Source organism: Acanthisitta chloris, unplaced genomic scaffold, assembly GCF_000695815.1.
Source record: "Acanthisitta chloris isolate BGI_N310 unplaced genomic scaffold, ASM69581v1 scaffold32000, whole genome shotgun sequence".
NCBI classification, from domain to species: domain Eukaryota; kingdom Metazoa; phylum Chordata; class Aves; order Passeriformes; family Acanthisittidae; genus Acanthisitta; species Acanthisitta chloris.
In genome coordinates this window covers 1-25,637 of record NW_008652761.1, presented here as the reverse complement: position 1 = coordinate 25,637, position 25,637 = coordinate 1, and the positions used below count along the sequence as shown (strand labels likewise).

General features: G+C 38.2%; 2 protein-coding genes across 2 annotated transcripts; one reads left to right on the top strand and one right to left on the bottom strand.

Annotated features, from left to right (window-relative positions):
• Positions 1 to 4,213: 4,213 nt before the first annotated feature.
• MYEF2 (myelin expression factor 2) lies at positions 4,214 to 18,426 on the top strand (the record flags this gene model as incomplete). Its single annotated transcript, XM_009078395.1, has 16 exons — positions 4,214 to 4,443; positions 5,653 to 5,705; positions 6,967 to 6,974; positions 7,084 to 7,177; positions 8,045 to 8,236; positions 8,860 to 9,013; positions 9,418 to 9,467; positions 9,554 to 9,617; positions 9,755 to 9,856; positions 10,055 to 10,105; positions 10,181 to 10,249; positions 10,569 to 10,667; positions 12,984 to 13,055; positions 14,286 to 14,488; positions 14,595 to 14,646; positions 16,357 to 18,426. Coding segments are annotated over 16 exons (1,657 nt in total), but the record flags the coding sequence as incomplete, so codon positions are not given.
• Positions 17,183 to 25,473, bottom strand: SLC24A5 (solute carrier family 24 (sodium/potassium/calcium exchanger), member 5). The gene is made up of 8 exons (XM_009078384.1): positions 25,299 to 25,473; positions 23,865 to 23,948; positions 23,668 to 23,771; positions 23,246 to 23,346; positions 22,209 to 22,492; positions 21,057 to 21,263; positions 18,129 to 18,230; positions 17,183 to 17,577 (listed from the first exon to the last, which is right to left on the bottom strand). The coding sequence occupies exons 1-8, from the start codon at positions 25,363 to 25,365 to the stop codon at positions 17,255 to 17,257; spliced, it is 1,272 nt and encodes a 423-aa protein (XP_009076632.1). The 5' UTR covers positions 25,366 to 25,473; the 3' UTR covers positions 17,183 to 17,254.
• Positions 25,474 to 25,637: the final 164 nt, after the last annotated feature.

The following is a 25,637-nucleotide window of genomic DNA, read 5'->3' as shown; positions in this document are numbered from 1 at the left end:
AGCGCGGGGCCGTCCCGCCGGGCCGCTGAGCCCAGCGCGGGGCCGTTCCCTCGGACCTGGCTTCCAGCAGTGCTCTGCATCGTTCCTGCTGCTGCTTAGGTTTCCGCTTCTTGCCCAGGTGGTGTGTTTTGTAAAGCCGCTTTGTTAAGCTTTGTTGACGCGCGAGCGGTAGGACAGCCCTATAGTGATTTACTTTCCAAACCCAAACAAAACCCACACGTACGTGCACGAGGTTTTCTTGTAAACTGTACCGTTCCCGTACGTGGAATATGTAAGTTGTGCCTTACATAGCAGACCTGAAAGGAGCATGGTGTGAGGGAGCTGGAGCTACGAGCATTCTAGAACAATACCATGGGTAACTTCTCGTGGTGTGGTTGTTCTTGATGTCAGGCTTTAAGGGTTTCAGTGTATATGAACTAGGTTTTGGCCTTGTATCGTTGGAGTTTCAGTATCTCTTCTAATCATCAAATCTTGGAGGGAAAATACATGTATAGTAGACTTGCTGTTGCACTACATCAAAGCTGTTGAGATGTGTGAAGTTTTGACATGTTCTTAACAGCCCAGCTCATACATTTCTGTTTAAAAAAATGCATATGGGATCAGCTGCAATACTTCATGCCTTTACTTGACTCCCTGTGAAATTCAGATAGTTTACTAGTTACAAATTTCACATTACTATAAAACAGCGGTTGTGGTTTTGTTTCTCCCCCCCGGGTTTGGTCCTCAGCTTGCAAAATACACAGATGAAAATTGAATTTTCACAGGAAATTGAGTCCCTTTTGCCCCTTTGAGGTGTACAAATTTTATTGCCTTTTGGGGTTGCTGCTGTTGAAATAACGACTCGATTTTTGTCAGCTATGTCTTTTCCCTCCAAAACTGATCACAGGGAATGAAGAATCCCAGTCATTTCCAGAAATCACAGCTTGAAGTTTGAAAGTAACACAGGTTCTTGGTAGCAGAGATTCAAATCTTACTCTTTTGCATGCAGTTTCTCGTCTCCAAAAACACGTGTACTAAGGATTAAGCTGAGCGTGTGCAGGTGAAATGTGCTACATAAAGTATTTTGGTGACCTGGTTTGCATAGCACTTGTTAAATTGGAGAGGATTCCTGGTCTCAAGTTGTGCACACTTCCCTGAGTTTATGGTATTGAGCAGTGGAACTGTTCTGCACAACAAAGCTAAACTGATCTATGTGCTCGGGAGTCACATGTTGTGAACTTTCTGCATTTCTGTCTCTGCTGATCTTATTATGGACACATGAGCAGAGGAATAGAAGTTTTAAAAAAAAATCAGCCTTTAGGGCTTTCATGTTGATCTGTCTTGTGCTTAGGCTTCTGGTTTTGTAGATGGAAACTTTGTCTGTTGTTTCCAAAATGTTCAAAGCATTTTTTTCAAAATGTATAATTGGTCTTTCTAATCAATGAGAATATGCTTTTTTTAAAAAAAGAAATAATTGCAGATGTCTTTGCTTCAACCCTAGAAATTTGCTCGTGATTTCACAAGCAAGTGCTAATTAAATCTATAAAACGTGTAGCTCATGCAGAAGCTAAAGACTAGAAATGACTTGTTTTTCCCCCAAGAAAATGTCAGTTCCTAGTTTCTGAGGCTCTTTGTGGTCTATAGGTGACTAATGTGACATTGCTTTGAATGTACTATTTGATTGAAATTATTTTTAATATTGGAGGAGGAGGGTAAGAGCTATAAAAGGATCTCTGCCTCCAAGTTGTTCACTGGCCTGTGTTGCTTTTGGCAGATGAGTTTTGCAAGAAGGATTGTTTCTTTAATTAATCCTCTATTTTCAGGAGACTGGCTGTGATCCCTAGACTAAGTGAAGTGTCATCTTGTTTCCCAGATTTAGGAGTTTATACCAGACTCTTATCTGCTCTCTCCTGGTTTGTACAGCCAGGTCTTGCAGATTCCATATTTGGAGGCCTGTCTCTTCCTGTGCACTACATTGAGCACCAAGGGGCTGTTTCATAATCCTTTAAGCAGGAAAGAGCTTAAAAGGCTAAAGAGAATCCATTGCTCTAATCCTAAAACTTAAGGAAGAACTCAGAATTTTACTAGAAATCTCATTGGGCAGGAGTTTTGCATTTGCAAATGGGACTGGATTGGAAGGAACTGATCTGACTGGAAAACCTGATACCCTGCTCTTTCTCTCTCCTCTTTCTCCAGCTCCCTCCACTTCCTGCATTGTTCCCTCCATTTCACTTCATTACACAGCTGCACAAGAATTACATTGTCAGACAGGATGGTGTGGAGGAATGATGATGCAGAGGGACCATGGAGCATGCTTGAACCAGATAATGTGTTGTTCACTTGAAATGTTTTAAATTTTACAAATGCTTGGCCCAGAGGAGTGTCCATGCATTTTCCACTTGCTAATCCTCTCCTAATCCCCTTGTAAACACAAGGACTGTGAAGTTCTTATCATAGGAGTGTTTCAAAATTGGGGAAAAAGTCATGGGAGAAATGTGGATGTATTTGAATTTATTCTTCCCTGAAAAGTGCTGAACTTTGAGTAGATAATATGTTTAGCTTCATGAAAGTCTACTTGCATGTGCCTTTGAGTGCAAGGCTGCCACTTACTTACTGTTTTGTTAACTGCACAGGTCTGACTATACTCAGTTAATCAAAATTGGTGATCTTACCCTCCGTTGTGGTTGTAAAGCTGAAATGCCTGTTTTGGCTAATTTTCCACCAGAAACTTTCCAAAAGTGTCAAAATGAGCTAAAAACTAAGCCTTGTGAACTGTGGGAAGTTTTGTAAAGATAGTGATGTAATTTAAGAGGGAGGATTCACAATCAATCACTTCTGCCAGTCCTGTAGGACATTGCCTTGTAATTGTTCTAACTCCAGTGGCTAATGCTCAGTCTTTAAAATAGATGTTTGTGTAAAACTGCTTGTTCAGTTTCTCTTTAACTAAGTAGACGCTGATGTGTATCTGTACACCTCATGAAGTAGCATCTGTTTAGTGTATCCCATTTGTGTAGCTTTATCAGTGGGTTATTTCAGTTCAGCAGTTCTTTTTTTAAAGTAACAATTCAGGCACCTTGAGCCTGTGTTAGCATGCTGAATCACCTCGTGATTGTAACCATATCCAGAGTGCTAAAGAATTCTGGATATTTCATCCAATTCTGATCCAAGTGTATAGTTTTATTCAAGTTGAGATTTGGGCTGCTTTAAAAGAGAAGCAGCAAATTTTCTTGTATTTTCATCTAAAGAAAATATTTTCAATGGAGAGCAGCTGCTATTGGTAAATTTTTCAAAGACCAAGGGCCAGAAATCTATTTTGTTGTTTCTAGTGGATAATACCTGGTAACTTAATTAGTCTTAGATCTGTGTCATGTCTTGATACAGCTGTTTCCTATGCATTTAGCAAGTTTTCAAATCCTAGTAGTGTTAAGCAATGAAACGAACAGAGTATTTGTTGTTCTTAGTTGAATTTTCATTTCTGTCTAAAAGCAGCTGGGCGCAAATCGTGAATAAAATTATTATGTGGTAGATGAAATGTAATTTGATTTACAGCCTATTGGAGTTGATTTTGATATACTGTTATTACATTGAGTGAAGCATATAGAGCTGTTCTGTAAGTTAGATTGTTTTCAGCTCTCACTTCTGTGGTGAATATCGTGTAACTTGGCCAAGTGTGATGTGGAGATTATGGAAGCACCAAAGCATGGGTGCTGTAGCTTATTGTTCGGCTGAGTCATTCTGGTTTGGTATTTGTAGTAATTTCACACTATGTCTTTCTGAATCTTGACAGAAGTGATGTGCTGGAACAGGTTGCCCAGAGAAGCTGTGTCTGCCTCATCCCTGAAGTGTTCAAGGCCAGGCTGGATGAGGTTCTGCGCAACCTGCTCTAGTGGAAGGTGTCCCTGCCCATGGCAAGGGGTTTGGAACTAGATGGTCTTTAAGGTCCCTTCCAACCCAAACCATTCTAGGATTCTATGACATGCAATGTAACTGAAGTACAAGATGTACTTTCTTTACTTACTGTTGTAAGATTATTTGTTTGTGCTAGATAAAACAATGTATTTTGGAATTACAGTGCTTACATGAATTCAGGTTTCCTAATTTGAAAAGCAGCGTTCGACATCCTGAGAGTTCTAGTAGCATAGGGGACATGCAGCTGTATATGTAGGAGGTATGACAGTCTAATGATCCAACACAAGACTAATAGTGCTTTTGTTTGGATTTTTTTATACTGTAGGGATAATGATGAGACAGCAAAAGAAGGGAAGGCACCTGTGAAAGAGAAGTATGTTGCAAAGCCGAAGGCAATCCCTTCTCTTGGAAACAAGAATAGATTCCACCCCTACTCAAAGGAGAAGAATGCAGGCACTGGAGACAAGAAGGCTATTAATCGTAATAGAGTTTTCATTAGCAACATCCCATATGACATGAAATGGCAAGCTATTAAAGATCTTATGAGAGAGAAAGGTAATTTATTCCTTGTAATACACTTCACATAGGAAGGGATAGGACTTCAATGCAATGTATGTGTCCTTTGAGCCACACAGATTTTTTTACTTTTTTTTTTTTCTTTTTTTTGGCCTTTACTTGGTACATCTATCTCCCTTCCCCCTCTTTCATCTGAGACAATTGCATTGCAGGGTAGGATGGGTAAACGAAGTGCTCACAACCTTCTGCCATTCTAGTGTGACAGTAGAGAGTATATGCATGACCTCACGACTTCTTAAAGAGATTGTGTTTCGTCTAGTTGTAGTTTTTGTAGATTTTTTTTTTCTCTTAAGGGCTATTGTATTTAAGCAACACATTTAGTGTGTTAACATGAATAATAAGGGATGTCTTTCAAAAGTTGTTTTGTATTTCTTTGGTGGAATCTGGCTGTGGCCTTAACTTTGTTTGCATTGTCACTACTGCCATGACTGTCTGGAGATTTGTATTAAAAGCTTGTTACTATTGTTGCAGTTCTGATAGAGCAATCTTACTACCCCAAAAATCTTATTGTAAGTTTGGGGTAAATTAATGATAACAATTTTGTAAAAAGTTAGTTCTGTGTTTTCCTTGAAAAATTGATTCTTCAAAAGTAATGCAAAGCACACTTGGCTTTTAGGCTGTGAAAAATACCAGAACCCCCTTCTGTAACTGCTGGTTTATCTGTTGTAAGGTGACGTGACTATTTGATTGGTTTATTTACTGAAACTTCCTGCTTTAGAAAGTGAGTGGCTTGCTGTGATCTATTTGATGTGTAAATTTGGTTATTATTGAAGGCAAACTTATGATTGAAGATATTCAGGTAGAAAGTCACCTTAAAACAGGTGTTGTGAGTAGGATGATAAATGTAACACTTTCCAGTGAATGTTGACGTTTCATTTGTTAGGTTAAGGGACTGTGTATATCTGAATTTGTTCACCAACTATATCATACTGGCCAAAATATGATCTGTAGTATGAATTAGGTTAAATATAGTTGTCTGTTTTTAGCTTTTGAGAATGTGGCTGCTGCATATTTCTGAAAATTAGCTAAATTATATAGCCATTGACAGGAGGTATGTTGGTCTGGTTTTGATTGTTGGTGAATAATAGGTGATTCTCTGTAGACTTGTGCACAGGGGCACAGTAAAGAAAGATACTGGTGTTTAAATGCATTGTCTCTTGGTATTTTCCCTTTGTATGTCTTATGTAGTTGGTGAGGTTACATACGTGGAGCTGTTTAAGGATGCTGAAGGAAAATCAAGGGTAAGTGCCGTGGGCAACAATCTGCTAGAGGTTTAAAAGTTCCTCAGCAGTTTTATTTTTGTATAATACCTGTACCAGTTATTGGAAAGTAAGTTTCATTTTTACACTGATTTTCATTAAGGTAGCCTTGAGGATTCTGTGTTAGAAGTAGTCTGGCACCTTCATGCAACTCACACTAGCTGGCTGTAAAGGACAAAGTACTTCTGTAAATGTTAACAATGGCATTTACTTAATTCTTCTTTTTAGCCAACACCTTTGTTTTGGTACAAATCTGTTTCATATAAAGGATGTTCAATAAACCACTAATTTTATTTATATTTTGTTAGTGTAGTATTCTCTTCTTGAGTATAAAATGTTAGCTGAGTATATACTGTGTGAAGTGCCTGATTTGACAGCTTTGCAGGGTTGGTACTCTAAACACTGGATTAATGTATTTGCTTTCTTAAAACTAAATGGATGGAGATGGTTGGTAGCCAGCAGAGTGCCTGCCATGAGGCATTAAGAGTGAAGATTGTTAAAACTCCTCTGTCTTGTTAAAAACAGTCAAAAGTTTGGCCAATAGCAGCTCTGAACCTGCCGTGAGAACATGAGAAATGCAGGTTTGAGTCTTAACTGAGGTTGTATCAATTGTTGTAAACCACTTGCTTTAATACTTGCTAAAACTAAAACGTGCTGTCAGCTTTGCTATACTTAAAGCAATCCTCCACTCTTTGCTTTATTAGAGGGATTCTGGTGCAGTCAATGAGGTTATTTTCTTACAAAGCAATTTCTCAATTATGCTGTAACACTGAAGAGGTATTGCAGGCTCCTTGTTCATTGTACTGGTATACTTGATGTAGGGAGATTCTGTAGCCAGTGGACAGCTTTTAATGACATGATGAGTGTCTTGATTTGGTTTTGGTTATGTTTTGGGGTTATTTTCTTTCCACCCTTTCCCTCCCACCTCCTCTCCCCAACTGTCCTTACATGGATCTGTGTGGCATTTTTCCAATTCTAGTCTGGCTCAAAGAGAGTGAGAGACAATGTGTTCTCTTGCATTTGAAAGGTATGTATGTGGAGAAAATAGGAGAAATTCAGATTGGCTACCACTATAGAGCACGTATTATGGATCTTGAAGCTGAAAATAACTGTTATAGTTATTTAACAGTGAGCTGGGATCTTTAACTGGAATCTTCATTGCTCTGTCATATGTGCTGACTGACTTCTTGTTTGTTTGCTTTTTTTTCTCTTTACATATGATGACAAATCCTCGTGGATGTAGGGTTATGGGTAAGTTTCTTTTTCTGTGTGTGTGGAAACACACTGCTATCCAAACAGTCTGTTAGTTTCGACATTTTAAACTTTATTTTAATACTCTCAATGTTTTGTTCTCTTTAAGTGTGGTTGAATTCAAAGATGAAGAATTTGTTAAGAAAGCATTAGACACTATGAACAAGTATGATCTTAGTGGAAGACCCCTGAATATTAAAGAGGTATGGTTATTGCTGCTGTTTTGAATTTGAAATAGTGAAGATGCTAAAGCTACCAAGATGACAATGCAGTGTTTTGAGACTCTTAGATGTTTAATTTCCAGTTTAATTTTTAATGAAATTTTCTTAATGGGTTGAGGTGCCTGTTGGCTTGCAGAGTGTCTTGATAGTGTATGCTAAATGAACTGACAAAAAGTGTGTCCTAAAGTCAAATAATCTAATACTACTTCTCTTTAAAACAAGTTGAGCTTCGTATTCTTGCCTTCATCAGGTCTTTTCCAACCTAAATAATTCTATGTTTACATTGCTTACCTGCTTCAAAACATGACACAAAATGAGCTAAGTATCAGACTTCTGCCTGTGTGCAAAGAATGGGGCTGGAAGTGGAGAAGTTGTGCTGTCTGGAAAGTGAAAAAATGTCAGCATTTCTGTTGTAGTGCTGTAGTATGACAGTGTCTGATGCAGTACTTTTTGCCCTATTACAACTTTAATAATGGTATTAATAAATAATACAAACCCACCACCTAATTAAATTAATTCAGTTCTTGGAAGAAGGTGCTGGACTGACAGTCCTTTAGCTTGAAATCTTTTCTACTTGTCCATAGGCTAGGTACAGCATGTGAAGTGGCAGTGCACGCTTCCTCAACAAGTGCTTTGCCCATATGCCTCAGCCCTCATCTGAAAGGACCCACCTCTAGAGGTGAGGGAATTAGGTCTCCATGGTAATTGAGTTCTTGATCCCTCTGACATGGACAAGGATATTCATTGATAATTTTGATGGGTTTATCTAGAATTTCAAATGGTACCTTTTTGTTTGTTGCTGGTCCTGTTGTGGATGATTAAGTGGCTTTATTTTTGCCCATGTTTCAGGATCCTGAAGGAGAACATGCTCGTAGGGCACTGCAGCGTGTAGGAGGACAGTTTCCAGGAGGACATGGACCTGATGCAGCACCAGGAATAATGAATTTACCACCTTCTATTCTCAATAATCCAAACATTCCTCCTGAGGTTATCAGTAACTTGCAGGCAGGCAGGCTTGGGTCCACTATTTTTGTTGCTAATGTAAGTTTAAACCCATATTTTATAACTCTAACATTTGGTCTTTGTAAGACATACCTGCATGGTTCAGTTTTAACATAAAGAGGAAATTGGAAATTAGTTCAGGATTAGTATTTTCAACTGCAAATGATGGATATGTATTCAGATTTCGGACATGGAAAGATAGGTTAAATTCTTGAGGCTGACATGGACTTTTAACTATTACACAGTCATCTGTTGATTAGAAAAAATGTTTCGTACATATCACTCTTGATAGTTGCATTTTTTATTAAATATGCACTAGTAATATATCTTGCTAGTTACTTTAGACTAACTTAACATTCCAACAGATGAACAGTGTTGCTATATCTGCAAAAGGTCTTGTGGGAGTAGAGCTGCTCTTCACCAGAGCCAAATCCATTTCTCAATGTTAGTGTGTTAATTAATGTAAAATAAGTGTATCTAGAATAAATTGTTGCCTTTAGTTGACATTTTTGGACTTTGCAATGTGTGTACATTACAAAATCCTGGCTATTTACATATAAACGTTTTGTGAAGCTGAAGAGTTAACAGCAATGCAGAAAATTGCTTCCAGCTGTAATGACAGAGATGTGCACTGACATCACTGATGTGTTTCTGTTTGTAAGCTTGACTTTAAAGTTGGCTGGAAGAAACTGAAGGAGGTGTTCAGCATTGCTGGAACTGTAAAACGTGCAGACATCAAGGAAGATAAAGATGGCAAGAGTCGAGGAATGGGAACAGTTACTTTTGAACAAGCAATTGAAGCTGTTCAAGCAATATGTATCCTTGGTTTTGAAAAATAATTGGGTTAGTCTTTAATGGCTTCTGACAGTGTAGTTTTGCAAATGGTGCTTATTTACCCTGTGGCTAGTAAATAGGGATTAGAGTGTAATACTGGGCAGATTCCATTTGTAATACTGGGTGAGTTTACTGCTAGAGTCTAAAAGTTCCTGATGATGTTGAACAAAATTCAAATATCTGGGAATGAGACAATTGTGAAACTAATTGTCGTGTATCTAACAGTTTGTATTGCCTCTGATCTTTGAACTGGCATTCTAAAGATGAGGTAAGGAAAGATAAGGCTCCTAATAATGGTTCAGAAATGAAATGAGTGATAACAGTGGTTCTTCATAAATAGTTAAATTGCCTTCTTTAATTAGATTCCTTGACTTGCATTTCTTCAGCAATGTTCAACGGGCAGTTCCTGTTTGATAGACCCATGCATGTGAAAATGGTAAATTGCTCACATTTCTTTGTACCTTACACGTCTCTGCCAAAACATTGAAAGGATCATAGCATAACATCCTTGTTTTTTATCAGGATGACAAATCAGTTCCTCATGAAGATTTCCGTGTTACGGACAGCAAAAGTTCACAATTACCTCGTGAGTACGCTCTCTCTTCTTTCCTCCTTGCACTTAGTATATGGTGGTTCATGTTTTGGCACAGTTTAGCAGTACTTTTGCTTACTATCATCTCTGAACATAGCTCTTCTGATGATACTTATTTTTTTGTTTCCAAGGTGGTCTTGGTGGCATTGGTATGGGACTTGGACCAGGTGGACAGCCCATCAGTGCTACACAGTTGAGCATGGGTGGTGGAATGGGGAGCATGGGTCCAGGAGGTAAATCCAAGTTCCTCATTTTGAAGTTGTACAGAGCTTTAAGCTTAAAATTGTAATTTCTGTGTTTGGAGGAATGACAGACTGTTGACAAAGCAAGCCTTGTGCAGTGTGCTTTTGAGATTTTAACTGTCTGAGTTACTGAAAATCTGTTATGACCTTACCTGTCTTCTAAATGTTGTTTGTCTTTTTGGTTTAAAGGTATGGGAATAGACGGCCCAGGCTTTGGTGGAATGAGTAGAATGGGAGGCGGTACGTGCAGTGAAGTTTTTTTGCATTAAGTGTTTGTTTAATACTGTATAGAAAACACTCGTCCTTATTTTACAGGACTTGCTGGATTTCGTGGAATGGAAGGAATGCCTAATATGGGAGGATTTGGAGTCAACAGAATGGGAGGTAGTTGAACACCGTTCCTGTGCACTTCTTAGTTTGCTAATATTTATTTATTAAAAGCTCTTCCTTGAGGGATGGGTAATAGGGATGGTTTCAGAGGAAACAGTTGCATGAGTTGGAGGCCTAGGAATTGGCATGAGAGTTAAGTATTTAATAGGTGCCTCTGACTTGTGTATTAAACTCACTTCTATTTAAACAAGCAGCTGTGAAACAAGTGGTGTAGGAGCATCAACTGTGGGCAGCTGTGAAACAAGTGGTGTAGGAGCGTCAACTGAGATGTAAATAACAGAATATTCCTGTTTTTTTGCTTTGTTCTCTACAGAAATGTTCCGTGGTGGAATGGGAGCAAACATGGAGAGAGAATTTGGTCGTGGTGAGATGGCACTGAACCGTGGTTTTGGAGAGTCTTTTGGAAGAATGGGTATGGTAACTATGAAATTTTCTGTGGCAAATTGTGACCTAGTAACAGAAGAGTTTTACTAGGAGACCTGGTTTCATTTGGTCTTCTTCTGTCCCCTCTTCCCCAGTCATTACTGTAAGGATGTAATCTGAGTGTTTATTACAGCCACTGCTTAGGAGAGAGGTTCAAGTGTGGAGGTTTCTTTCCATCTGTAGAATACAGATGGAATAACAATTTGAAGAAAGCATTTAGCTTCATACTGTTAACTTTGTGAGGTATTAGGTCTTTTGGGTGCTGAAGTATATGCTTCTGGTAATCCTGAACAAGCTGCCCATGTACAACTTTTGTGACTTCCAGGAGCCTGTATTGCAAATGTGAGGTGGAACATTGTTTTCACTGCAAATCAGGTAGCATTGGATTAGAGAGGTGAATTTTAGTGCCCTCAATTTTCTTCCTGCCTTCTGAGCTCATGCAGCTTGGAATGGTATTTATTGGCTTCTTCTGTAACTGAGCAAACTTTGTTTTGTTTATAGATGATGTCTTATTGACAGAGTTCATTTTGTTACTTTCGGGCTTCCTCAAATGAGTTACTCTTCTATCTTATGAGGCCTGGAAGTGCTTAACTGTAGAGCCACTTTGTTTTTGTCCTGTTACCTGGATGAATCATTTAGGTTGGAAAATACCTCTGAGTTCATCAAGTCCAACCATTAACCCAGCACTGCCAAGCCCTCTAAACCATGACCCCAGGTGCCACATATACATGGCTTTCAAATCCCTTCAAGGATGGTGACTCAAACACTTCGTGAGCAGTCTGTTCTAATGCTTCTTCAAGGATGGTGACTCAAACACTTCCTGAGCAGTCTGTTCTAATGCTTGACAACCCTTTCTACGAAGAAATTTTTCCGAATATCCAATCTAAATGTCCTCTGGTGCAACTTGAGGCTATTTCCTCTTGCCCTATTGCTTGTTACTTTGAAGAAGAGTTTGATTCCCACCTCTCTACAACCTCCTTTTAGGTAGTTGTGGAGAGCAATAAGCCTCCTTTTTTCCAGACTAAACTTCCCCAGCTCCCTTAGCTGCTCATCATAAGACTGGTGCTCCAGAACCTTTACCAGCTTTGTTGCCCTTTTCTGGATATGCTCCAGCACCTCCATGTGTTTCTTGTAATGTGGGACCCAAAACTGAACACAAAATGCATTATAGGGTCTTTCCTAAGCTTTTCTTCCTCTTCCCCGTTTCTCTCAGTTTCCACTCCCTTAATTCACCACGGTGAAAGAGAAGAACTGATAAGAGCATAAGGTTCCTCTGGTCTAAAAGTTCATGTATTTTTAATTTTTTTAATTTGGGCAAAGAGTAACTTGTGTTCTTCCCTTCAAGCACTGATAATTGTGTGGAAGTGATAAGAACATAATAAGCTTGTCCTTTGAGCTAGTCTTAATGCCTTGGAATTAACGTCTTAGAAACCAAGTGTGTGCTTTCACTCTGGCTACTTGCAACGTTGGATAAACATCTCTTTTCTGAGGCACAATGCAAAGCCACTTCAGTTACAGATGTTCATGCAAGCAGTAAGCTTCTGGGTCTTCTGGTAACACATGTTGATTTTGAAATGCATGAACATGGATGCTGTGAGAAACTGATGTGGGAGTCTTTCATTCACTAGATTCAGCAAGCTTCAACTTCAAACCTGTCAGCAATCTTACCATTTAAATAGCATTCTGAGAACCAACATTAGAGTTTCCCAGCTTATCCTTAACTAATGGAAGGAAATTGTAGGGCCTTATAAATACAATAGTTAATAGATACTGTGCTTAATCAGGGAAGGCCCTAATGTACTTCTGTTACAATGTTTAGGTTGATGGTATCTTAAGAGGAAATGCTGTGAGGGCGTTTGGCATTAGTAACCTGCCAGTTTCAATGAGGGTGCCTTTGACTGGGCTATGGCATCAGTTAGTGAAAATGAGGATGTTTGATTTGCAACAGAACTGTTGAATTTTTGTACTGTGAAATTCAAACAAGATGAAGCCTTGAGTTTGGAGGTTCTTCCCAATGTGGGAAATGGCTCATTTAGTTTTATGATGTTTGTGCTGCTGGCAGACTCTCAGAGGGGAGAAAAGCTGGAAAGAAACAGTAGCTTAAATTCCATAGTAGAAAATGAGGAACTAATGTTATTTGCTAGGTATTTCCTATTTAGTTTCTATAGAAAAGGCACAAGTTGAAGTGTTCTGTGGAAAAAACCTGCCAGGTATGACTGAGATCAGTGCACTTCAGTGTGTGCTTTGTTGTTGTCACTAACTGGTGGTTTCAGTGTATGTCACTTTATTATTTTTCTCTGTTTAGGTGGTGCAATGATTGGTGTTTTTGCAGGAGGAATGGGAGCACCTAGCATGGGCCCAGTAAGATCTGGAATGAGTAGGTTCACTTGTTTCAATAGAACCTAAATGCATAGGCAATGTAACGATATGGTGTCCATGTAATTGTGTCAGAGGATTTCCTTGTAGTGTAGTGTCTTGCCATTGAGGGAAGAAGTAGAATTCTGTTGCATGTGACTGCAAGTCTAATGGTTTTCAAAGCTCTTCAGAGGGAAAAAAGTTCAGAGGAAAACTTGCTAATACAGTCTTTCTGTTAATCTTAGTTTTGAAATGGCTTTAACTTCTAGTTTAGAGGGAGAAGTGATTAAAGTAAACTTGTGTTCCAGAAAAGAGACAGATAGGCACAGTTATTTGTGTAAACTTCATGAAGCTGAACCTCAGTAATCCGTCAGCATTGAAAGAAAAAATCAGCCTTGAATTTCAGATTATCACTCGGTTTAATTTTGTGCAAAGCTCCAATACTGAGTTAGTATTGCAGCAAATGTCTGAGTTTCTCAGGCTGGAGCAGATGAGAAACTCAAATCTTGCCTGGTGCCAATCTTGAGAGGCATAAGGCTTAAAGAGAAGGTCCCTCATGAATGATCTTGATAGTTTTGCTGTGCATTAATTTTTAATTATGAATCCAGAAATATTAGATATTTGGATGCCATTGCTCTCAGTTCTTTATATAATGTATGTGAATATATTTCACTGCATGTATCATAGAAAAGTCTGTGCTCTTTACAGTACTTGCAGTAACATCTGTTCTCTGCAAAATATGCCTTTTCTGGAAGATCTTGTCATTAACTGTGGGTATGGCAGCATTGAGTAAAGCTGAATGGGAATTCAGGAAGCCAAATAAACAATAGTGTATTTGGTCAAATTATCTGTATCATAGCATTGCCACAGTTATTTACCTGATCTTTTTGGTACAGGGGATCATATTTTTAGTAATTAAACAGGACAGCCTTTAAATTTGAATTCTTTACTTGGGTTCAACATTTTGCTACAGTAGATGGTGTGACTAACAGCTTAATGCAGTTTGGTTTTGTGGTGGGTTTTTTTTTTTTTAGAACTGACACTTTGTATCTTGTAGTACTTTTGTCTCTTATCTAGTAGCAGGGCTCATATTTTATTACTGTGCATGTATGAAAGTCGTGGTTACAGCAGTTTTAATAAAGTTGTTTTTCTCCTGACACAAGAATTTGATTTTACTTTCAGACAAAATGCTTGTGTGTTTGTAACTAAAAAAAATATGCTTATTTTATCTTCCATTTCTTTCTCTGTGTAGGTGGTGGAATGGGTGGTATGAACAGTATGGCTGGAGGAATGGGAATGGATCGGATGAGTTCTGGCTTTGATCGAATGGGACCAGCCATGGGTGGAGGTCTGGACAGGAACATCGATATCGATCGAGGATTTGTGCCTGGCCCAATGGGAAGTGCCATGAGAGAGAGATTAGGCTCTAAAGGCAACCAGATATTTGTGAGAAATGTAAGCATTGGAATATATGGAAACCACAAGCTTCTTTTGTGTATGTTTGATTACATACTCCTTTCTCTCTGTAATACTTTGTAATCAAAATTTTTTTTTATTCTAGCTTCCTTTTGACTTGACTTGGCAGAAGCTAAAGGAGAAATTCAGTCAGTGTGGTATGTATAGGAATCTTATCCCTGCTCAGCTCCATCAGCTTCATGTTTTGTGTGGTGTTTGTAGGATAAGGACAGGAGGACAAGGCAGTTGCCTTACTCTGAAGAACAGTCTGGCTAGCTTAACCTTTCTTGTGTTACCTAAATAATTTTAGGCGTGACAGAACACAAGACCAAGGTACAATATGGTTTGTGTAGGCTCTGAGCACTCAACCTGCTATAAACTGTAACCCATTCCATTGTTACATTACTCCTTAAGAGTTTTCTCTTTGGGCATATGCTCTGGCCAATAAGAGTATGTAATGTAGGGTTTCTTTTGAGATAAATGCGTGCAGGGGCCTGGGCCTGTCCAGTTCATGCATGGCTTGCAGAAATGGTGCTGCATCAAATCAGAGTTAGTAATCTCTTGAAGTGACACTTTGGTTTTTTATGCATATAGATGATCCCGATTAGCTTATTTGCAGGCTGTAATGTTCCCCTTTATCTTAAGAAATAAAGGCCTTTTGCGACAAGATAAAGGGTTACTACAGATAGTCAATAATCCTTTTTTTTTCCCCAGTTCAGAGAAGTCTTTACACAGACGTGTAAAGAAGAAATGAAAAATAAAGCTTGGATGTAGAAATACATTATGTGTTTTGAAAATGCACTTTGAGAACAGAAAGCTTTAAGTGAATTGCAGGATGGCTTTTCTTGTTTTGGAGAGACAGAAGAGACAAATAATTTAAAACATACTGCTGATGTTTAAGACACTTGTCATATAGCTGTTTGCAGATTTGATAGAACTTAGAACTTGCAGTTCAACTATGAAGAATGTTAAGATGTTGATTTTTTTTTTTTTCCATATAGCTACAGGATATAGGGCAAGAGGCTCTTTTTTTTTTTTTTTCTTAAGTCTTAACTACCTGGGCAACTTTCATAGAGCTAGAATTGTTTTTTTCATTATCTTTGTCAGCTAAAAGATGTAGTAATTACTTTCAACTGTGTTTAAGAATTATAGGCCAGTCTTATATTCAAAAATAAAAAGCCATGTATGTTAGGGAAAAGATTTTTGTTCCTAGTGGCATGCAGGGGCTCAGGAGGGGTGTGCTGTAACATGGCATAAAGCAAAAACTCATTAGCTCCAGGGAACAGAACATTCTCTGAGGTACCAGGACATCTTCATAAAAAGGTTGCCTTGTGAGTTGAGTGTCCAACCTCAAGAAAACTTGACAGGAATGGAATAGAGCATGCACTCCTAACCTGGTAACTTTACTGTTTCAAAGGCATTAATTTTCCTCTGCAGCTTCTTTACAAAATTGCTTGATTGTTGCTATTGCTTGATATGTTGTTGAGATGAACACAGTGGACTGGACTGAGCTACAGTTCAGTGAATGCCTGTCAACACTCACACTTCTGTCAGTGTCTGTAACTGAAACACAAACCTTTCCCTGAGCCTTACAAGGGCACTTTGTTTCACACGTGAGGTCAAACACAGGCAGAGTTGTATTGCCTTAGCCTGGTGTGAAGGAAAGGTTTGAAAGAGTGGATCTTAATTTGGATTCTCCACTGCTGTTTTGTCCCGTGTCCTTCCCTGAATGAGTGAATGTACCATCAGTCTGAAAGTGCCAATTTCCAATGTCCCCCTGGATTATACTTAAGATTCTTTGTCACTTCTAAGTTCTTTGTTAGTGCACTGAAGACTTGAAATAACTGCTGTCTAACTTATTTATTCAGGTCATGTAATGTTTGCAGAAATAAAAATGGAGAATGGAAAATCAAAGGGCTGTGGAACAGTCAGATTTGACTCACCAGAATCTGCTGAAAAGGCCTGTAGGATAATGAACGGCATCAAAATCAGTGGCAGAGAAATTGATGTCCGCTTGGATCGCAATGCATAATTTCAGACTGTGTGTTCAGGAACATTCCTATGTCTGTTTAGCTTCTCTATCCTAGTAAGTCATTTTTAGTAACATTGTATGCTTACAAAAGCTGTAAAAAGGAACTTTTAAATCCCACCAGCCTTTAACAGTATAGTGTTTAATATACTGTGATACTTGTTAACTGAATCTTACTATGTTTGGTTTTTAAAGACAATTTGCCTGATTTTTGTTGCTTTTTTAGAGGCACTGAGCACCTGCAGGTCCCTGTCGACCGTGGAGGCTTTGGATGCTCAGCGCCTTTGGAAAATTAGGCCAAGTGTCTCTAGTCATTCAGTTTAAATGAATGGTTATACTGTTTTTAATAAAATAAGCCATTTTCTCTGTTAATCTCAAGATTGCATAGTGGGATTTGTTTAGCATTTTCTGATTTTTATTTTTCCCCTTCAGTGTGTACCAACATTGTAATGTAAAAAGTAGATGTCTTTTTTTCAGAATTTTGGTTTTATATGTGCATTGTAGTCATACTGTAATTCTTGACTCTAACAGAAAGGGCTCCAATTAGGCTGTGATGTTTTTGTTCTACTTAATATTACTTTAATGACATGACTTAGTTCTGTATATAAGATTTAGAGCCCAATGGGAGTTTGGAGTTGGTTTTTTTTTTTATTATTTTATTTTATTTTGACTAAATGAAGAAACTGATCTTTTTCTCCTGCTTTTATTTTTTTCATCAGTATAATCACTGATTAAAACTAGTTACCACAGACCCTTGTAGGATTGTTTCCTATGATGCCAAGTTCATATAAAATTGATAATACAGTAAATACTAAGTACAGTACAAGACAAATTGTTCCCAATTTTTTATCTATTTTCCAGCCATTCAGGTGAACTGCCAGAAAAATAAAAACAACAGAACAGATAAGAGAAATGGCTGTGTATGTCAGACCACTGCTGTTCACTTCTATGGGTCCTGATGTATTTATGAAGGCAGTTTTTATAAACCAGGGTATTCCCAAGCAGAGCATGTCAAATACATTGGATCCTACAATGTTAGACATAGCCATGTCTCCATTTCCTGTAAAAGAAGAAATGCAAATAAGTCTGCTTAATTGTATTGTATGAAATTGCCAAACTCTTTTGGAGGAACAGACTGTCAGCCCTCAGTTTCTCACAGAGCATCTTTTCAGACTTTGCATCAAAAGAACTATAGTCACAATTTAATGGAACATGGTTTTGGGTACCACAGGCATAAAAAGCATCTCACTCACCAGCACCTGCACAGTTGCACTTAAAATAAGCTAGACAGGCTATTACAATGTCCAGTCACATGTAAAACACCAAGACCTACTGTTGTGTTCTGCAGTAAAACTGTAACACTTGATTAACAGCAAATCAAAACAATCTACAGTACTTCTCTGAGATACTCTGAGAGGTTTTTAAATGTCTGAGCCACAGCTTTTTCAGGTAAGCTATTTATTTATTGCTAGTTAAGTTAAGCTCTAGAATCTGGAGCACAGATTTTGAAGTTACTCCTTGAATTTCTGGAAATGCTGACTAGAATTCTTTTTTTTCATAGTACCTTTTAAACACGTCCATTGGCATGAGCCTAAATAGTAAAAGTGTTACCTTTTCGAGCCACCAGCACACTTGCCACTGTATCTGGTACACTTGTTCCTGCTGCTAGTAATGTGAGACCCATTACTGACTCTGGAATTCCCAGTGTTTCACCTGCAGTTGATAAACAATGATAGAAAATGCAAGTATATTTTTAGTTAGGTTTTATCCAAAGAAAAGTGCTTTGGACTTTGCTGGAGAAAGGATTAGTAGTTATACAGTAATTTCAAATGGAATATGTCAGCTAAGTTGACTGAATATGAAGTGACTGAACCACAAAGTAGTTAAGAATGACAAGAAAGAAATATCATCCTGTTCTTGTTCTTCAGTCAAATAGAAAAGGAATTGTAAAATAGTAACCATCTTAACAAGTTTCTCAAAGACCTGAGTGGAAAGTCTGCAACAGTCAAGACAATGCCAATTACTATTTTTTTTCTTGCAGATAAAGTAGAAGTTTAACTATCTAACAAATTACTACTTTTATTTTCTCTTTTTCCCCTCAACTTTTAGAAAATGTTATAGTCTCTCATATGGTTATGGGCATCTCATCGTTAGTGCTTAAAAGTCTTATGAAGCAATAACTCTTATAATCACCCTCTTTAAAGGGGGAGGGAACAAGCACAGGAATTTTGTTGGGGAGGAGGGTCACTAAGATGGTTTCAAGAATACTGTCTCAACTCATGCCTTTACCATTTCAGCCCAATTAGAAAGTGTTTAGATTTGTGGAAGAATCAAAACACAGAATTTGTATGACTTGTAGGTACAAGTAATCCTTTACAAGTGGGAGTTCCTTTAGGTAAATACTGCTTTAAATGAAGAAAAGTTTTAAACTGTTCCTAAAAGAGCAGCTTATCTTTCCCCACTCTCTATTTTCTTAGCCCCAAATGTCCTGTAACTTAATTTCTCACTTGAAATTCAGATTCAGATCTCAAAACTGTGTAGCGGTTGTACATTCAGAAGTATCAATATGCTAAAGTATCTGATACCTTTATCCAGACTATAAAGTAATTAGTTTTTCTTACTTCTTTTTCCTGTGAACAAAGAAGTTTATTTTGAATTGTTGAAATCTGAATTCTTGCAATATTTGGACACTAATAATAATTTTCTTAAGAGGCAGTACTCTAAGCTAGGTCAGTTGTGCTAGTCCAGTACATACCAGCTTAGTCTAGAGCAGCCCAGTAAATATATGTTTGAAACCAATTGTTGGTTCAGAGGGACTAACATGATCCTGTTGCAGAATTTATATGGTTTATCCTTCCATCACTCCTAAAAGATTTGTAGGACGAGGGGACCAAGAAGATCAGCTTTTATCAACCATCCAGGCTGGAAAATAATAGGTGAAATATGAATGAATAAACCAGCCTTATATACCAACAGTAGTTTCTAGCCCTCTGAAGGTTATAAGACAGAATCTAAACTCAGGAAAATCTAATTTTTCTTTTTATTAGGTAGATTTATCTTCTATTTAATGTGTAGGGATTCAGGTTTGTTTTTTTTCTGGCAACTGACCATAAAGACAGAATAGTCTTATTTTTCTAGCCTTTAGTTAATTTTGTGCATCAGTAGCAATGTCTTGCTATAAGTAGTCAAATTTTCTTTGCTAGCAACAGAAAAGTGTACTGTTAGTTTTGTTCTTGACCATCAAAATGTAGTCCCCAGCTGTGACACCTTTGTGACATTCTGGTAGGCTGATTATGCAATGATAGAACCTTTGACTCAACCTTCATGAAAGAACCCAGACTTGAATATAATGTGTGTGTAACTTTTAGCATTTTAACATGTAAATAGAACATATTTTGCCTAGAAGTAGTGGGCCAGAGACCCCAGTACTGCCTGTGTTGACTTCAAAGTGAACTAACACACTCTTTGAATCTCCACTGTACCTGCTTTCGTATGAATTAATACTTTGTCTGGTAGAACAGCAATAAGTTTTACTTGAATCCTGTTTCAAAGGCTTTTAGCATCCAGGCAGTGAACCTTTGCTCTTGAGATACAAGTGGGAAATTATTTGACCAAGGGGTGAACCTGGTGGGTGTTATATCCAGCAATCTACTAGTAATTTCCCAAAGGTTTATCCAATGCGTAGGTCTGTTTTTGCACTGAACAAGGAGTTATTCATATCTGAACTAGCAGAAAGCTTGAGTAGGATTAGTGAGCTATAATGTGGAAATAGCAAGCTTTGTAAAATTTCTTTCTGGTTTAGAGTTTTTTCTGCTTGTTCTTAAAAACAGGATTTTTTTTCCAAGCTGACTGGAGAAACAGTGACATGAAGAGACCTTTAATACCTTAAGGTACTTTTAGGAGAATGTTTTTTACACACAAATTGATACCCTTTCTCTCACTTAAATGCAATTCCTTTACTGCTTCACTTCATGGTGCAGATTTGTAAGAGGTATACATACAACACCCCAAGAATATATAATTAACACATGATGCTATAGTTGAAATAAAATAGTACACAAATTTTGGAAGTTTTTTGGCACTTAATTTAATGCCAAATCTCTTACTATAGCATTCATGAAAAATACAGGTGTAGAAATCTTTTACAGAACCCCCTGAATCTCTGATTCCAGTCTTTGCAGATTTCCTGTTTGTCAGCCTTCAGCATGACAAGTTTATTGCTCTGTACCTAATTGCTTCATTTAATGAAGCAGTTTAATGAAACTCTTTTTAAATATGGGCTGGGGTTTTTTTTGTAACTGTGTAAACAAATTCCCATTCATGTGATGGTAAGCAGTGTGAAGCAGCTAGATGGACAATTAGATGGAAAAAGCAGTCAAACACGAGTTTATGTTGGGGTATTTGTGTTTTTTTTACAGCAAAGTCTGTGTTGCAAAACTGTTGCTTGTGGAAAGGAAAACTTCACAGAGAGAAAATTCTTTTTTTCAGTGATTCTTGGTTGTTTGATTCTGTATAGCAAGCAGCATTTTAGATACTTACCTGCTATTGTTATCATCCACACAAGAACATAAGTGATGGCAGAAATCCATGCTGCTGAAATTAAAAATGTCACCATGAACCAGTTCCTCCAAAACTGTCTTCTGCAGTCTGGTATAGTCAAATAGAACAGTGTAATAATAGGAAGGGATAACACCCACAAAATTCTCTTCATATCTGCTTCAGGCATGGTGAAGACACTTGAATGATCTGTTGAAGAAGAAATAACTCTTTTAAATTGTAGGATTAGGTCTGAATCCATAGCGTGCAGTGTATTACTGTCCTCTACTTGTGAGAATACTGAAAAAGGTTAAAAATACTTCCTCAAGTTCCAGCTATAGTCTTAACCAGTATCTACACCACCCTGACAAAACTGAAATCAAGTTACTTCTGGGGAGATTCTACTTGTACACAAAAAAACCCATTTTTCATAATGAGAACAATCAGCCACTGAAATAATCTCCCCAGGAAAGCAGTGGGTTCCCCAGTGTTGGACACCTTTTAGGATTCAGCTGGACAAATGCTGGGCCATCTTGTCTAGACCTTGCATTTGCCAGGAAAAGTTGGACCAGATGATTCCTGAGATTCCCCCTCCAACGTGGTATGCTATGATTAAAATGTTCTTTATTACCACGTCACTAGGAGTGAACTAAGGTGGATGAAAAATGGACTTTATTCTATAAAGGATTCCCAAGAGTACCAACTGCTGGGGTTTTTTTGCCTGAGAGGAAACATGACCTGTGGCCACACCATAGCTATTCCTTTACTTCTTTTGGGCTGTGAAGGTCATGGTCATAAGAGAACAGTATATATTAGTGCAGTTCCAGTGTGGCTTTCAGGGGATGGTGCATTTTACAAGCAGTGTTGCTGGGAAGTGTCACTTCTGCACAGCGAAGTCTGATTGAAATCTGCTGTTCTGACACAACACAAATAAGCACCTATCCTTGTATTCCTCTAGCAACTAACTTCATGTGAATACCACCACTCTGATTTTGTTTAACGTTATATTCCGGGTTAGGATAATGGTTTACTTAAATACTATGCTGGAGTTCTTTTGTGAACAAAATCTTGGTACTATCTCAGACTCTGCTCTTGATTAGAACTGATGTAGGCAGGCATGCAGCGTGCTAGAGACAGCTGGAATAATACTTGTACCTCCAGAGATTTCATCAAGCCCGTGTAAGCTTGTTGAAAGGTGGGAGTAATCCAGCTCATCTTGAAAAATTCCGCTGTCTGTCCTTGACTGTTGACGAATTAGAGGTCCACTCTCTTCCCTCCATCCAACCAGTGGCTGCTGCTCCTCATTCTCTTCCATAGCTTTTGTAAAACATGTACAGCAGGGACTGAACTTTTTCATCAGGTATTGGTTGATTTTAATGTCAAAACATAGTACCAGAACATAACACCCATATATCAGTAATAAAGATGCACTTTCATACCTAGAATGAAAAACAGGTTTTATATAACATGTAATATAAAAGAACACAACTCTAACTTACTGGAATGGCTGTCAATAAGGAGAGAGAGGAAAATTTGCATGAGTAGCAAAAAGGAAAACACACAAAAGCATCTATTGCAGTTGTATGGCTGATGTCATGGACGTTTGTGAGTGTCCCCATGTCTTTCAGCAGTTTGATTAATTCCCCTCCCCTGCAGAATCTTGTTTGTGTATTGTATAGCTGCATGTTTTCCAGGGGATCTTACTGACTGAACATCTGATGTTTGCAAAATTGAGTCTTCATGTGATGGTTAAATTAGAAACTTCAAGAGACTTAGTGCTGGACCTGACTGTCTTGCTGAGGTCACAGGAGTTTTGGTGTTAGTGGAAGAGGGTTAAAACATCAGAAACTCATGATCTCCTCTGGCAGACAAATGTTTTTAACAATGCTGCTATCCAAGGAAAGGCTCAAAAGGAGTAAGTGATGAACACTAATTGCTGTGATAGAAATGGTGAAGTCTGTACAGACAAACCTATGCAGATCAAACTTAATAAATATGCAGAGTTTGAATGTTTAGGTAACCATCTTTACAGGCATTGTGACTATCTGAGTTTTTTAGAGCTAACAGGATGTTTTTCTGTTAGCGAATGGCAGTTCAGGCTACTTGAAGTTTGGGGGGTTTGTGTTTGTTTTTCAAAACACTGTTTCACTAGTCTCCAGTCAACATGAATTCAACACTACTTGTGCTCTTACCAGTAAATTCTGTTGTCAGATATCATCGCAAGGACTGCTGCTGCACTGACTGTGTATGCCAGACAGTCTCTGAACAGTGGCCAACAGGATAGCCTCGAAACCTGCAGATCAGAGTCATTTACTTTTCTTAAACCTCTCTGTAATACTTTCACAAAGTGCTGTAAATGCTGCATCAATATGTTGTTTCTATATTATGTAAAAATTTAAGATTCTTAGGAATGACTTAAGTATGATATTTAACAAGTTAGTGTTTTTAAAAACTTTCATAGCAAGTTATCTTAAAACTGATTACATGCTGGTTTTGCTACTAAATAATAAACTTGGCAGTTGTCATAGTAAGTCTCTCTTGGCTTTTGTTGGCAAATCAGAAAGGATAACTGTTTGGCTCTTAGGGGAGCAGAAGTATCAAAATTGATACCTACCACACTGGAAAACAGTCCACAAGCTGCAGAAATACCAAGAAGATTATAGATTGCTGATCCAAGGATGGTGCTGACACCGATATCTCCCTTTGTCACGAAAGCTCCTATAAGGAAAGTGACTCTCTGGTATGTTTCAGTTTGGCATCCAGGGAAAAGAGTTCTAGGCTCTGTAAGGAGTCAAAACATATGTCTCTTACCTAGAAAAGCAGTGACAAGCTCTGGAGCAGAGCTCCCAGCAGCCATAAAAGTTGCTCCAGCAACATCCTGAGAGAGGCCAAGGCCTGAGGATAGAGAAAAAAATTGCTTATAAAAATTTAATACTTCTGCAGCCTGTACCCTTTACTTGCATTAGTATATAATATTAGACACTACTGAAGTTTAGTAGGATGAACTTTCTGTACTTCCATACAGTTAGTGCATTTATTTGCAAATCCTAAAATAATAGATTGAAAACATAGCCTCATTTTTTGGGCTAGTTTAGTTCTACCTTTATGACAGAAATTAGTCGAAATACCAGAAAATAGGTACTGATAATACAAGAGATTTGAACATGATCTTAAAATGTAAAATAGGCATTTATATGCAGACTTCAACTGTGTTTCATTTGGGCAGTTATTATGGGAAATTCCTTGGACTCCAGTGTGATATTGTTACATGAGCCATATCAAGTCTGGCTGTCTTCCAGGGAAATCCATGCAGTGTGTCCTCACATACCAGAAACACTAGTTAAATTCAAACCAGTGCTGCAATATTAAAATCAAATTATCACTTCATATGGACAGTGTAAGAGCCTGTGTCCTGTCTGAATGAAATGGGATTCTTGTTCTGGTAAGTTGGCTGCTTCTGAACTAAACTCACTCCATTGATCAAGTTTTGCACACAAAGAACAGGGACATGTGGCTCACCATGGAAAAAAGTCTGACATGCTTATTTATTATCAATTAAAAAGAAAGTATCAGCTCTACCACAGTGTTTAACCTTACATTTTCTGTAAGTGTTCTGGTTTGGAGAATGTTTTCTAGTGTTCAGGGATGAGTTTCCGTAGGGAATTTTTTAATTCTTGGCAGTGAAAAGCAGAACTCCCAGCCAAAACCATCGCTTTAATTCAGTGTTCTGCTGAAGCCATGGGAATTGGTACAGGTTGATTAGATTTCATAGAACCATTGTAACCATATTATTCCTTTCCCTCCTGTGTCATATCTTTAATATGTAAACAGTAGTTTATCCTGATACTTGTTCACTAATTTCAGACAAAGAAACTCTAGGAAGGTACTTAATTCCCATGTTCTAGTAGAGGGAAAGTTTTGGTTTCTTGGCTGGGTTCCACACAGCACCCTCCCCTGCCTTTATTTCTTTCACTGGTAACCTGGACATACTGCTATGCACCACAAAGTTGTATCATAAGGAAGCTTTAAGATTTTGTACTAGGCAGAAAGAAAGCAAATTTTAAATGAATACCTGTGCAGTGTAATTGGAGTAGGTTTTTTCCTACTGTATAGCAAATTAAATATTGCATTGATATGTCTATGCACAGAGACTGAAACTTGTCTAGTTTCGGAGCACTGTGAAGCTTTTTAAAAGAGAAGGTTTTGTGCCAAGTTTTATAGGAAAAAGATCAGGATGTCACTTACATTCACTGATGATCTCTAGGGAAGGTAGGAAGTAGTCATCGCACACAATGGACACGGCCAAAAACATGTACAGTATAATTAGAAAGTAGATAACGATTCCTCCATCCTTTCTCTCCTGCGGTGTGAAGAATCCTTCAGGAAACTCCGAGGAAGACGAGAGGATACAACGTGTCCCGTTCTCTGAAAACAGAGTACAAAACTGTTACACATCCTGACACCTTTCCGTTCCTCGGGCTGTGGATTTGAGCTGCGGTGGATTTCAGACTTTAGTCTCTGTTTTTGCTGTAGAGACGAGGAGCGGCCGTACCTGTGCCCGGGGCGGCAGCGGCGCGCTGTGCC